This window comes from Bison bison, unplaced genomic scaffold, assembly GCF_000754665.1.
Source record: "Bison bison bison isolate TAMUID 2011002044 unplaced genomic scaffold, Bison_UMD1.0 scf7180017864144, whole genome shotgun sequence".
Taxonomy (NCBI): domain Eukaryota; kingdom Metazoa; phylum Chordata; class Mammalia; order Artiodactyla; family Bovidae; genus Bison; species Bison bison.
This window is the reverse complement of record NW_011494716.1, coordinates 315,202-330,359: the sequence shown is the minus strand read 5'-3', so window position 1 is coordinate 330,359 and position 15,158 is coordinate 315,202. Positions and strand designations below refer to the sequence as shown.

Here is a 15,158-nt window from a genome sequence, read left to right as displayed (position 1 = left end):
CACCTGGCGCCCACGGCTTCCCATAGCTCTGAGGCCCCCTCTGCTACCGCCCCCATTTAGAAGCTACTGTGGTGACCACACTCCAGGACCAGGTATCTCTGGAGAGAGAAACAAGGCCGCGCTTCCACTGGCAAAGGGATCTGGGGTCACGCCCGGAGCTCCGGCGGCACAGACGCGTCCTCCCGCAGCTGAAAAGCACCTGAGGAAGATGAGCCTGATGGTTGCCTGGGGAGCTCGGCTACGCGAATTTTTCAAGTTCAGAAATAAAAGCTGCTAAAAATAGACAACTTACAAAGAGCCCTGCAAACACTCAGGGAGACGAGGCTCCTCTAGAGGCTGGGGCTCTGGGGAGGGGGGCCGACTCTGAGCCCGAAGCCCCACCCCAGGCGGGGCATCAGCACTCCTCACCTCTGGAGCCTGGTAGAGCCCCGGCGAGGAGGCGCCTGCAGCCCTGGAGGAGGAGGGGCACGGTCACCACGGACTGCGGGCGTGCTGACCCTGTGGTCCGTCCCGAGCCTACACCTCCAAGGAAGACCCTGAAAGGCTCACAGCAACAGTTCTAGGCCCAGAGCAGACAGGGTGCCCCTGGGCAAGCGTGTGGGGAAGGCTGGGGAGCCCCAGTTTTACATCATCAGGTAGAGCCCTTCCGACTCAGGCCTTTCCCATACCCCCTCAGAGCACCTCTGACGGGCACCTGAGCCTCCCCCAGGGCCGTCTGTGGGCCTGGCCTCACGGGCTGGCCGCCACGGAGCCCTGGGCCCCCCGAGCTGGCTGCAGGGTCGTCCAGGCACCGCTTGGCCCACAGGCTCGGAAGTCCTGCCCATACTGATGCTGGACTCTGCACGGACAGACACATCTGGAGTCCTGACCCGGGACGAGCCCAGAAGACATGCCGTTAGAACCCGTCACCTCCAGGCAAGGGTGGCAACCACCCCGTCCGTTTTCACCGTGGCCGCACTTGAGCTGCTCTGGGGAGAAGTGCCCGATGGCCCACAGGGAGGGGCTGGTGCCGCGCCAAGAGCGTACTCCGTGGAGTTGAAGAATCACACACCTACCAGATCTGCCCCGTCTACCCCCACACCAGGGACAGAGGCCCTGTCCTCCAGCCTCAACGTCCCGTCCCCAGGAAAACATCAAGGAGAAGTGCAGCCCCCACCAAGGAGGGCACTTTCAGGAGCAGGCCGTGGGCAGGGGCAGTGAGGGCGGGGGCCTGGGTGTCCAGCAACCCCACGGCCCACGGCCCAGGGACGTCTGCGCCCTCTGTTCCCGAGTTTCGCTTCCGACATGCTTAGGGAAAATAAGGGACAACAGAGCAGATGCACAGGGTGAGCGGGCGGCCGCGAAGCCCACGAGGCTGCAGCACAGGGACGACGGTGAGCGGCGACGCGGGAAGGAGGGAGCCAGCCCGGCGGGCGGCGGGCACGGTGCACCCACCTTGGCCTTCTCGCTGGGCTCGCTGGCGGGGCCGTGTGGCGAGTTGTGCAGCTCCTTGGAGACCACACACAGGAACTCAGCCTGGTCCTCGCTGCCATAGTTGTAGGAGGAGCCGATGCTGACCAGCTGGGGGAGAGAGGGCCAGTGGGACATGGGTTGAGAGCTGCCCCCAGCTCAGGACCAGCCCACCGGGAGGGAAGTCTTCGGAGACACCCAGCCGAAGAAGCTAGGGACAGGGTTCAGTCGAGAGACTTTTATGAACTTACTGAAAACCCCGTCTCCAAACGTCTAGGCTCAGGCTCAGATGCATGCGCGCGCACGCGCATATACACACACACACACACACACACACACACACACACACAGCCTTGCGGGACGGGCCTCCTGTGCTGCGCATCCAGCTCCTCTGGGGGGTCCTGGCTGGGCCCACAGGGGACAAGCAGTGACCAGGGAGGGGAGTGTGGCGCTGGAGCTGGCAGCGAGCAGGCAGGGCGCTGGGGGCCCCTCGGAGCCGGGCCCAGGAGGGGGCTACAGTGCTCTGCCCTGTCCGTGAGCATGGGCCAGAGCACACGTGCGTGAGCACACTCGAGGGCGAGCCCCTCGGGGAAGCCAGGACTGGGGCTTCCTCACGCTGGGGCTGCTGACCGAGGAGCGGTTGAGGAGGGCTGAGCCGGCACCTTTCATGACGATTCACAGGGGCACCAAGAACAGTGTGATTATTTCAAAATACCCCCGAAAGGGGTCACCTTAACCAGGAGAGATGCCGGGAGCCCTTTAATTTCTCCCTTGGGTAGTCTACTCCAGGGGACACTCTGAGGAGCCAGAGGGGCCAGCGGGGTCATGGGGTTGTGAGGTCAAACCTCAGAGTCTCAGCCTGAGACACAGGCACAGGGACACTGAGCTTGTGGGGGCGCCGGCTACTCACAGGACACCCTGGCCGTGGGCAGAGGCCCCCAGGTAACGAACTGCAGGCCCCTGGCACGAGGGGCAATGTGCCCGCAGGACCGTCAGAGTGCTCTGGACGGGGCAGCAGGTGGGTGGGAGGAAGTGACTCAGCTCTCGTCCTTTCTCCCTGTGGTCCTGGCCAGGGCGCTGCTGATGAAGCGAGCAGCTGGGTCGGCCAGAGTCAGCAGCGCTGCTCAGTCACAGGCAGGACAGGGCAGGAGCCCGCCGGGCAGCCCCCCAGGAAGGGCCCTGGTGCCTACAGCAGCACCAACGGCCTGGGGGGCCAAGGTGGACACAGGCCAGGGGGTGAGGAGTGGAGGACACACACACAGATACACACACACCCCCCCCCTATATACACAAGGATGGACACACACAGATACACACACAGACACCTATACACACAAGGACAAACACACATACACACAGATATACACACATACACACACAGATATACACACACACACACACGGATGAACACACACATACACCTATACACACAAGGACGGACACACACACACACATACAGATATACACACATACACACAGATACAGATACACACACAGATGGACACACACACATGCACACACACAGAGAGATACACACACGCACCTATACACACAAGGACGGACACACACACACACAAACATACACACACAGATATGCACATATACACACACACCTATATACATAAGAACGGACACATACACACAGATACACACATACAGAGAGACATACACACATACGTACACACACACAGAAACACACATAGGTACACACATGCACACACACAGATACACACACGCACAGAGATACACACGTAAGTACACACATGCACATAGATACACATGGGCACACACAATCATGCACACACATAAGCACACACACGTATATACACACAGGCACACAAAAACACATGCACACACGTGTATATACACAAGGACACAGGTGTACACGTGCACACATGTACACACACGGGTACACACGTACACACAGAAGCACACACATGTATATACTCAAGGACACACGTATACACACACAAGCACATCTCTACGCACACGTGTAGAGATGCCACAGAGAAGCCCAGGGAACAGTCGTACCACAAAGAAGCGAGTGGACGAGGAAAAGATAACTGTGGAGTGAAGACTGGACAGTGGGACCCTAAGACCGACTCCTGCCGCCACCAGCCCCGCGCCCACGATGATCCAGCCTGGGCTGGCACAGGTTGCTGCTGGTGAGAGGCGCGGGGGACACTCTGGGGACCGAGCTTCCAGGAACTGCAGGCCGCCTGACGCCTCATTACTGGTCCCTGGGGCCGGCTGCCCTGAGCACTGGGCAGAGCCTTGGTAATCAGCAGCTTCACTGCCCTGCAGGCTCAGAGGCCTTTACCTGCTCGAACTTCCAGCCATCGGACATGGTGGAGACCATCTGCGTGAGCTCCTCCTCTTGACACTGCAGGACACGGTACACGTGCTTCAGCGGCACCTGCAAGAGCAGACACGGGGGAGTGTTCCCACGCGGGGGCCAAGCCGGGGACAGCCCCGGGCCCCGGGGAGGCCCACGGTCCCGCCCACCTCTCAGCCCAGGTTGTGACGCCCACAGGAACACCAAAGAAAACAAACATGCTGGAACAGCTACTGTCTTCTGCTTCCCCATCCGCCTCCAAAAATATTTCTATTTCTAAATTCCAAAATAAAATGAGTCATGTTCCTGAAACCCGAGAACACCTGTGGCTGGATGCAAACACATGAAGGCAGCCCTGCCTGCGCCCTGAGGAGCCTTACCAAGCGTCTGACCCCAGCAGCAGGACTGGCCTGGGCCCCGCCCTCGGAAGACAGTGCTCAGCTGAGCACGTGGCTCGGACAGGAGCCCGTGGGCCTTCCTGTCTGCGCACCCCCACCCCAAACTCCACCCAGCTCCACTCCCAGCCCGGGCCGAACTGCCAGAGCTCTGCCCTGACGCCACCCCAGGGACGGGGTCGCAGCCCCAGTGCTCTGGTCCCCACACGGCCCAAGAGCCTTCACTGGGGACACATGGAGGGCGCTGAGCGCTGCCCCGCCCGTGCGGGCCTCGCCCACGTCCCCACGGGGTGGGGGGTGCGACGGCACAGGCACAGAGGGCCGGGCCGGCCCAGTCACGGGCTTTGTCTTTGAGGGGGCTGGCAGCAGGGAGCCAGGCCGCACACCGGCCAGAGATGACTGTGGGGCCTGTGGCCGCATCACCTGCCCTCCCCCAGTCCCTGACCAGCCACCTGGAACGGCCGATCTCAGCAAGCTCTTCAGAGAGGCCGAGAGTGCCAGCCCTGGGGCTGCAGGGCCCCGGGGGGAAGCCCAGCTTGGGAGGCAGTGGCAGGGCGGTGAGAGGGTGGAGACTCTTAGGAACTCCGGCTCTCAGGGAAAGCGTGCACAGCAGCCCCGGGTGGGGGTCCAGGCAGGGGCTGCACTCTGCAGCCACCGCAGAGCCTGGCACCACGACAGGACCACTGCCGAGACCCTCAGGAGCCTGCCTCAGGGAAGGTGTCAGACAGCTGCCTCAAAACGCACTGGCCCAACAGGCAGTGGAGTGCCCGTGCCAGCTCCAGCACGGCTGACCGTGGCCAAGTGCAAACAGGTCCCATGTGGACTCCATGCCCTTGGGACAGGGCCAGCATCAAGAGCTGTCCACTGAGCCCTTCCTTCCCGATCAGAGCCAAGCCTGCTCTGCCTACACCCCCACCCCTGTCCCCGTCAGCACCAGCCCACTGCCGGCTCCCCCAGGCTCCCCGCAAGCCTTCCAAGTGGGCCAAGGAGTTGGCCACCACAGGACCTTTGCACTTGCGGAGCTCTGCCTGCAACACCCGCCCCGAGACGGCTACACACACAGAGGCCCATGGAGGCCTCTTGCTTGTCCTCTGCCTCTCCTCACTGGCCAGGGCGCCAGCTGGCAGGCACTGCGAGAGGCGCCTGGAGGGCAAGGCAGGGCACAAGGACAGCTCCAGAGGAACTGGTCAGCCGGGAGAAGGGAGTGAGCCACGTCACCAAGCAGGTCTCGGAAGGGTTCTGGTGCCAGTCACCCATCTCACCTGTGATGTTTTGCTGTCTCGCTCTCTAATTTTGTCCTTGACGAGTTTTATTAGTGAGGTGATATTGTAAAATTCCGCTTCCTCCAATACCCCTAGGATAAAGAAAAATAACTAATTTCCACCAGATCAAATAAATGCTGTCTCTGCCCCGCAGTGAACCCAAGGCCCATGCACACATAAAACAGACAAAAACACACATGTATACACTAAATAGATGCTGCAGAAAAAGATGCAGACAGGTGGTCGCAGGAGCAAGATGGGCCAGAACGAAGGAGGGAGTGGGCACAGCTTAACAAGCAAAACGGGGCCGAGCCCTGGGCTCTCAGGACACCTGGCTCCATGCCAGGAGCCGGAGCATGGCCGGTGTCTGCAGACACGGGCAGAACACAGAGCCAGCGGCCGGGCTGCCCCGGAGGGGAGCAGACCCAGGGTGGGCGATCCCGGGGACCCCAGGAGGGGCGTGGCCCCCAGGCAGTGTCAGCCAGGATCCCCAGAGAGCAGCGGGCCCTGAGCCAGAGCCGCCCTCCCCGAAGGACAGGGAGTGAGAGAGCCGCAGCCCCCAGCGGGCAGGCTGGGCGTGAGACGAGCATCTGCTCGGGAGGGAGCTGGGGAAGGAGTGGGGCTCCGCTCCCAGGGTTGGAGGGCCCCCACCGCCTGCCCCTCCCCCTCCGACTCACCTTCCTCTGCCAGGTCTTTGTTAATGACCAGCTTCCCATGCCTCAGGTAGTTCAGCACGGGCCCAAAGTAGGTGGGGTCTCTGTCGATTAAGTAGGCACCTGTTTCATCCTGCAGAGAGCAAGAGACAAGCTGAGCCCAGACAACAGAGTGGTTTCTGCAGCTGGCCACCAGGCCACGGCTAGAGGGGTCTCACCCACAACTGGCGCGTCAGCGCTTGTGGCACTTCAGGGGACCCCAAGCAGCTTCGCCTGCCTCAGCCACCCGCGGCTTCTGGCCCTGACCCGTCACCACTGCAGGTGAAACCGAGTCTCAGCTCTGTGGCAGCAAGGTGACCGCCACTCAGAGGCAGGGGTGCCATGCACAAGACCTCTCTGCTCAGCTCCCAGGACTCCTGAGGCGGGATCACCTATCCCTCAGTCAGGCCTGCCCTCTAGTGACCCCACTCTCTCCCCGGCACAGAGGCTGATGGCCGCCCTGTTCATTTCGGGGCTCCTCCCTGGGCAGGACTGGGGTGGGGTCCCAGGCTCAGGGAACAGAGCTTCCCCGTGACTGACCACCGAGGACCCCTCCCCGATAGGCGGCGTCTCCAGGGCCTGTCTTCAGAAGGCGCCCCTCCGGACCTGGTGGGCCCTGCCCCCCCGCAGGGCCAGTATCTTTCTGATGCCTCGCTGCCCGAGGCAGGCCTTTGGCGTCAGCTCAGCGCCATCCAGGTGTGGCTGACGGAGGTGGACACACATGCCCTGGCACAGGGGAGGCTGTGGTGCCCATTCGTGGGCGCACCAGTGGAGGCCTGTGGCAGCCCTCGGTGCAGAGGCGGGGCAGGGTCTGTGCCAAGGACAAGAGTCTGGGGTCCACAGAAGGCCACGGCCCCGCCTCTTCCAGGACACCGTGTCCACTGCTCTCTGGTCTGCTGAGTGCGACCTGGCCCAGGCTGCCATCCAGCAGGGCTGCCGGCTCCTCCCCTCACAGGAGCCCCCTTCCCTCTGCACCTGGGCCAAGGGCCCCAGGACTCTGCTGAGACAAGCAGGTGACTCTTAAGTTAGGAAGCGTGGGGCTGGCCTCCCTGTCCAGCAGGTGCCTGCCGGGATGAGGCTGAGGTCCTGGAGGCAAGGGCCATGGAGGACGCAGGGGCGGCTGACGGGCCGAGTCTCCAGCGCAGCGTCAGGGTGCTCACGGTAGGAGGGGGTGCAGTAGAAGCCCCTGAGCCTCCTGGACATGGTGAGCCCAAGGGTGCCAGAGCCACTCTCAACTGTGAGGCAACGTGCTGTGCGAGGGCCCCCTTCTCCCTCGTGCGCATAGAGCCCGGAATTTCGTGCAGTAAATCTGGAGGCCTCAAGGGTTTTCCGTCGAGTCCATGAGGAGCAAAGGCGGCCTCCGGGATGGACCAGGGGATGTGAGGACGCATGCCTTCCGTGTACTTCTACCGTTTTCTATCTCGACTGCCTCCATGCCAGAGCACGGCTGCCTGGAGCTGGGCACCTACCCACCCTCAGGGCACATGTGCCAGCTCCCCAGGGTCCCAGGACCCACTGCCTGAGCTGGCCTCCAGGGGCTGGGGCTAGCCGGAGTGGGCTTCAGAGGGGCCCCTGACACTCCGTGTGTCTCCCCTGCAGCGTCACCAGCTGAGGGCGGGACACTCAGTCCAGCGGCTGCCACGCCGGCCCTGCACCCACTCCGGGGAGGGAAATCCCCCAACCTGGCCCTGGAAGTGCAGGCCCCAGGCACCCTGAGATGCTGCAGGGAAGTGGCCAGCTCCTGGCAGCGACAAGCCCGCCTCTCCAGGACGGACCTGAGGAGTCTTCTCGGCGGCCTCCTCGTGGGCCCCACACAGCTCTTGGGCCCAGTCTCTCTGCGAGCACCTGTTCTGATCGGAAGGGCTTCCTTAAGAAACAAGGTCGAGACTCCAGAGACTCCAGAGTCAGGACAGGCTGAGCAGCAGTGTGGGGGAAGTGCTCATTCTACCAAGGCGCACGGGCCCCTGCCCAGAAGAGCACACACGCTCACTTGAGGCGCACAGGCAGGAGCTCTGCAGAAGCCGCACCCCCAGCACTGAGCCCATGCTGGAGCCCACGCTGCTGGAGCGCATCTGTGCTGGCGAGGGCAGCCGTGCCCTGGGCTGTGACTAGGTTGCACCCGGGGTCACCAGGGCCCTGGGCCCTCACGCTGTTTGTGTGTAAGCGGCCCCGGGGCATCCAGCCTAAGGCAGAAATAAAAACAGAGCACAGAAAGAGAGAAGACCCCTTGTCCCAGATTCAGCAGCCTCGGGCTCACCTGAGCCACAGGACAGGGAGGGCGGTCTCCGTGCTGTCTAGTCGGCAGCAGGTGAATGCCGCCGGGCACCAACTCACGGGAGGATGAGCTTGTGACGTGTGCCTGGCCTGGCCAGGCGGACAACAGGCAGGAAGACTCGAGGATCTCTCTCCTGCCCTCAGTTTATATAACAAGCCTGTGTCACATTCTTATAGTGGTGAGGCTTGACGGTTTTATTTTTTTGTAAAAGAGCCAGAATTAAGATTGCTTGCTCAACAAACCTTTTTAAAAATTGACTATCCCCTCTTCTTGCCAAGTTAGCGTGTGACCTGCTTCCGCAGTGCTGATTTTGAAATATACATCCACCCAAAGGCACAGAGAGAACGGCTGAGCTTGCTCATGAATATTTAACAGAGGCCGCGCCCACCAGGCGTCTCTCACTGTCTGCTCTCTCTCCCGCCCTGCCCGGGGCTGAGCCGAGGGCTCCAGTGAACAGTGAACCTGGGCCTTGGGCCACAGAGGCAACACCCTGGCCACAGCCAGGAGTGCCCTGCCCGCGTCCCTCCTCTGGAGAAGCCCATGCCACAGGCACCCACGGGACCCCTGACCTGCAGTCAGAGGAGGGAGGCAGGGAGGGGAATCCCGTTGGGACACCCCATGCACCCCCACCCCAGCCCCTGGTGCTGGTTAGGGGGCAGCGCACCTGCCCGCCCATGCCCGGTCCGCATGGTCCAGGCAGGTTTGAACGCCCTGCCAGCAAGCACTGTGGGTCAGAGCAGGCAGCCGCCCATGCACAGGGCCATAAAAAGGAAAAGGGCCGTTTCCGTCTCACTGTACCCGGCTCCTCTCAGCCACCTTCACAACTGCAGCAGACACACCAGGAAACACAGTGTGATCGTGGCTGTCGGCCACCGGAGGCTATAAGTTAAGGGGGCTGAGTGTCCCCAGCTAAACGCAAGGTGTGCTGTCAAAATTCCCCATCTGAGAGCTAAACGCAAAAGCGTGGAGTTATCTGTGCACAAACATGTGCAAGCAACAAAATTAGAAAGACATTTCTCTCTGAAATTACCCACTTAAGGGATTCTGTGTCACTTAAAACCTTCACCTCTGCCTGCTTTTCTCTTAAGTTTTCTACAGTATGGCAAGTCCCTGACCTAGAAGAGGCCTGAGGCGTTACCAGTTCCAAATGAGGAAACGGAGGCCAGAGAGCAGAGGCCCGCAGGGGCAGCGGCTGCACTCACGAGCGTGGGAGAGCCGGCAGCCCTGACCGCAAGCCGCCCTGCACACCGTGGAGGGGCACCCCCGTGGCACACGCAGGGAACGGAGGGGAAGCAGGGCCCTGGGCCCCCAACCCCAGGTGCCTCGCAGTCCTACCATGTGGCTTAGGAACAGAATCTAGGCTCACACCCACGACTCCAGTGACGCTGACTCAGAAGCAAACCACAGGTGCGTGATAGGACCCCCACAGGAGGCTCCTGGTTCTTCTCTTAGAACCAATCCACCGGGAGTGGGGGTGTGGGGAATCACACCAAGCTCCCTGAACAAGCAGAGACGGCTCACAGGACCCGGGCCCGCTTGGAGCGGACACTGTATCAACTGTGTGCAGAGACAGGGGCCAGGCACCCAGGTGTGGGGCAGTCGTGAGCAGGACACCGTGGGGAGACCCACCAGCCGTGAACACTTCTGTCAAAGGCAAGGGGGCAGCCACCTGTCCAGACCGCTCAGGTACTTCCCTGCCTACAGACAGTCCAGTTACAGAGCACCTGCACAGAATTCCCCTACAGATGCCACGCTGCTTATCTTGGTGGGGAGAGAGAGAGAGAGGAGAGGGGAGAGAGAGAGAGAGAAAGTGAGAGGAGAGAGAGGGGAGGGAGAGGGAGAGGGGAGAGAGAGCGTGAGCAACCAGGAGGTCAACCTGAGATGGAAACAGGCAGGAACCACGGGAGAGAAGCACCCGCAGACAGGGCCCAGGGTCCCTGGCACAAAGCTCCCCAGCGCCTCTGCCAGCCTCCCTCAGGCCTGGAGTTTCCAGTCCCCTGGATGCCAGTCACAGCAGGCAGGCAGGACACTGCAGCCAGGATGTCCACCACAGGCTCATGCCGCACCCGCTGCTCCTGAGGCCCCCACGGCACCGCCTTGCTGGCTCCTGGCAGCCTCTGTTCTCCTCTGAGCCCGGTCCTGCTGGCGGAGCCGGTACAGAGTTCACTCTCCCTTCTTGCCGGGCCGAAGGGCAGGCACACAGCTCCTCTGCACCCTCGCCCAACTCCCCGTCCTCACCGAGGCCTGCCTGCCTCTCCCTTACTGCTTTGAGAAGCCCACCTTGGTCTATTCAGCAGCAGAGCCAGCCCTAGCCAAGCCTGACTTGCAAAGTTGGCCAGGAACCTGGACGCCCAGCCCGAGGACACCAGAGCCCCCCAGAATGGACCCTGATAAGAGACGCAGGGTACACAGCCTCCCTGAGGCCAGAAGCCTGTCCCAGAGGCACACGGCCCAGAGGAGCTGCGCCCTGCAAGCTGAAGGGCATCACGTTTCCTGTAAGCAGGGAACCCGTGTCCCTCCCCCATGGTACAGCCCCAATGCCCAGTGCTGGGAACGGACCCCCAGGGCCTGTCCTGAGAACTGGCAGCTTGGGAGGCCTGCAGGGGGGTCTGTAGGGCCCAGTGCCCACCCCCCACCAAGGGGCTGGCCCAGCAGCTGGGGCTCTCTGCCAGCGGCATGAAGTTTGCACGCGTTGAGTTAGTGTGTCTAAGTGACAAATGGAAACAAAAAACAAGTTCGAAAGGTGAGAAATTCTTGGGACATTCTTTCTAAAAACAAAGTGCGGAGGTAAATAAAGCCCAGGGAGTGCCATCTCTATTTCCTGCGCTGACGCTGACGCAGTGTGGGGCACCCGGCGGGGGAGCTGACGCCCGCATCCCTGGTCCTCAAACTCCCCTGGGACTCTGGCTCAGAGAGGTCCAGGAACCCAACCCACATCAGGGCAGGTTGGGTTGTGGGTGGAGTCAAAGTCAGGCCTGAGTCTAAGTGGGCCACCGTGAAAAACGCCCCGCAGCCCACCAACTCTAGACCACAATGTGCTGGGCGCTCTGCAGGCTGAGGAGAGCTGCCCAGCGGAGGCCTGGGAAGCGTCCTGTGCTCGAGGCGGCTTGCGGGTGTCCTGGCCGCGTAGACTGTGCCCTGGGTACCAGGCAGAGTCAGCGCGTTTAAAGATGGTTGGCCCAGTGACTGCGGTCCTTGGGCACCTCCGGAAAGCAGTCGAGCGCGGCCACCCCAGGGGTATGCGGCCATGGCCAAGCCCCGAGCCGGCATCTCTATGTTCTCATACAACTCTGTTTGCAAAACAGGCAGGTGGACCACAGCTTTCTGACCGCTGCTAGAAACCGAGGCCAGGCACTGTCCCGCTGGCCAAGAGTGAGTGAAGGCCGCCAGAGCCGTCGGCAGAAAGAGGAACTGCTCTGCAGCAGACGACCACTTCCTCCTGGCCACCCTCGGACGGCTGGCAGCCGAGTCCGCTGGCCTGAAGCAGCTCTCCCCTAGAAGCAAGCCCTTTCTCAGGATGTCCCTGCTCTGACGCGTGGGCTGGTCAGGGCCAAGGGGCCTTGTGAAGAGATGACCGCGGCATCCTCAGCGAGTGAGCCACCCCCTGCACTGGGGCATCCCCCGCCAGGGGCCTGAGCCAGGCCCGGGGCTAGGGCTGAGGACGCGCTCGGAACTCAAGCAAAGTGTGAGATGAAATGCACAGCCCCTGGGGACCGCCGCTCCTGCCTCACACCAGCACCCCAGCCCTCTCGGTGGAGCTACGACGCTCACAGCCTTTCGCCTCTGACTTAGTCACACAGAACATAATCTGCCGTTTCACTCTAAGTAATCCCCACTTCTCCTGCCAAGCGGCTTAAAAGATAGTCCTTCCACCCACACCCCCATCACTTAGCCCTGTCTGTGAAACTCCTTTCACTATCGTTCTAATCCTGAAACTCTAGCCAACACCTGGGGGGTCAGCACAGGCCAAGACCTGTGTAGGATACAGCATGTCATCAGAACACCTTGACGGCCCACCTCTCAGAGACCCACCTGCTGCCCCCACACCTGCAGCCCCAAAACTAGGACAAGGGCCCTGCTGAAGGGCAAAGGCTGATGAGAAACGCAGTTTTCTCCAGACCTGGCTCAGTGGCAGAGAATGAAGCCCCTCCCCTGCAAATCCTATTTAATCTGAGTGGCTTCCAACCACCAAGTAGTATTTCCTGTTTCCCTTTAATTCCTAAAGCATCTCCCCACCGAAGCAGGGACGGACTTAACTCTGAACAAACTCAAACCTGTTTTCAACAATGCCACTGGGCCAGGAACCGTGGAATAGAGAGACAGCCCAAGTGAATCACATGCCGGGTATTTGCACAGCACTTCCGGGAAGAGGTGCTACACCTGGCCCGTTCCTGATGGAAGAGGGCAGAGAAAAATGGCCCAGGACAGCAGATGAACAGAGGCCAAAATGAAGGGCGCAGCCCCGGCCCTGCTGGGGAAGCACCAGGAGGAAGTGAGAACTCGCACTGGGGCTAACTGCAGAGAGAACGTCACGGCCGCCGGGGGCCCAGGTCAGAACAGCAGGCGAGAGAGCAGTGAGCAGCGGGGCCCAGAGACAGCCTGGCTCCCCGCACCCCTAACAACCTGGCTGTCCGCTGTTGAACGAAGCACTCCTCCACAGAAATATCCTGACACCACCTTTCCCCCCAGGCTTCCCGACAGAGGTCCTTGCCAGACATTCTGTGTTTAATAGCAAGCTCTAGGCACTCTCCCAGCAAACTCCGAACCCATCAGGCTCCTGAAAGATTCCAGCCTTTGTCTGGGAACTCCTCCCCATTAAGTCTCCCCACCCAAACACGACCCAAGCACTACTCTGCAAGCCCAAGTGCTCAATAAACACGAGAAATGTGCCCAGCAGGAAATCTTCCAGTCGGTGCGTCCAGCCCTGTGAATATCCTTGAGGTGTGCGTCCATCAGTCTTAACTATGAGGTCAGGGCTTGCAGATTTTTACACGTGCATCCACATCCTGTTTTCTCTTCCAGCAGATAACTGCTAGCATCCCACTCTTCCAAATGAGCCCCTTTCCCTCCACCCTCAACCTCAGACTCCTTACTCAGGATTTCGTTATCCAGGAGTGAATCTCTGGGACATTCTTTCATCAGAACCAAAGCGGGGAAAACTGAGGAGAATGGGTACCTTATATATTTTGTCATTTGAAGCAGAACACTCTACTACTATGACTAAAGGGAATTAGCATTACTCTTTCTGGCAAGTTCACATCTGTGGCTAAAGCTAACTCATAGTTACTATCAACTCTTTCATGAGACAGAAACCGTATCTGCTGCATTACCTTCATGTTCTGAATTCCAACTTTACAAATAGATGAAAAAGAGCAGCTGTAACACAGATATAATTTATACTCTGATAAATTACCCCCTGCAAAAAACTACTATAAAGTATAATTTTTTAAGTAGTCTTGAGATATTAAAATGAAGGGATAAACTGACTTAACAGGCAAACTATAGTTAATCAGCCCTGAATCAACTGTCTCAGCGCTGAATAGACAGCACTGCCTCAAAACAACCCAATGGACAAGAGCAATGTAAAAATGGGCCTCAGCATACAAAACAGAAAGGCTCAAGTAGAAATGCAAGTGAATGACCACTAAGGCTCACTGCTTAAACAGTAAAACATACACCCACACTATAAAAGGAAAATCACAGCTAACAAAAGCCTATTTCTATCCTGGAGATGACTGTCATTTTCTGGGAGGTCAATTCTCTGAGAGCAGAGAGTTGGTCAAATGCGCAATGGAAACAGCTGGGCAGCCGCGGGGGAGGGTGTGTGTGGGGCGGTGGGAACCGGAGAGCTGGCAGCCCAAACTCTGATTTCTACCCATGACTGGTGGTTTTGTGGTAACTCAAGCTCTCCTTTCCTGATCATAAGGTCATGCCACACAGAGGATGGTGTCGGTCAGGCTTTGCATCCTGAAGACGATATGAATCTTTCTGAGAAGCCTAGGCCTGGCAAATGCTGGGCTGGCAAGGCTCCAAGCCAAGTGCAATTATGTAGGCTCAAGTGAAAGACAGGAAAGTTAGAATAAGACTTGTGGACTAGGAAAAATATAGGTAAAAACTGTTCTTCCAAGTGCCTTTTCTGAGTGTCAATGCTGTTCAGCTCGAGATAGTCTCCTTCAGGCACACAAATCTTGTAAATGTAGTCATCACAATAGTTTCTGCACAACCATAGGAGCATTTAATCTGATGAAAGACAATCGGCAAACCAATCTAGAGATTCCTATCCTTCGGAGAGGGCACTAAGAAAACTAGGTTACTTAGAAGACTGAAAAAAATTTCCTATCTAGCCCTTCCTTAACACTCCTAAGCCATCCCTTAATATGAGCAACCCTCCTTTTGAAAAAGCACTCTATGGACGGCACTTTCTCGGAGTGCTGAGTGGGTGCGTGTTGCGGCTGAAAACCATGGAGCACCAACTCTCTAAATGCAAGTCACTGGGAAAGAGAGGCCACCCGCGTAAACCCCCACACCAACGTTAAGTCAAGCGTCTGGAACGTGAGAAGACGAGAACACCGGGGCTCTCAGATTCCAGGGCCAGTAAGTACACGGGACGGAGAAGAGAAGGTGTTCGCACCAGGGGCCAAAGAATCTAGGGACGAAAGAAAGTAGATCCACAGTAGTCTGGGGTCTGGAAAACCTCCTCCACAGAAGAGCGGAGAGGGCGAGACAGAGAGGCACCCAGAGGCGGACGGG

At 59.4% G+C, this 15,158-nt stretch overlaps 1 protein-coding gene across 1 annotated transcript in view; it reads right to left on the bottom strand.

The window, feature by feature from the left end:
- Positions 1–15,158, bottom strand: part of KCTD5 (potassium channel tetramerization domain containing 5) — a gene marked incomplete at its 5' end in the record, with an annotated part of 19,869 nt that overhangs the window by 4,367 nt on the left and 344 nt on the right. The window contains 4 exons of the mRNA XM_010840467.1: positions 1,435–1,560; positions 3,770–3,865; positions 5,442–5,533; positions 6,119–6,227. Of these exons, the coding sequence (XP_010838769.1) occupies positions 1,435–1,560; positions 3,770–3,865; positions 5,442–5,533; positions 6,119–6,227 (423 nt within the window). The remainder of the gene's footprint in view (positions 1–1,434; positions 1,561–3,769; positions 3,866–5,441; positions 5,534–6,118; positions 6,228–15,158) is intronic.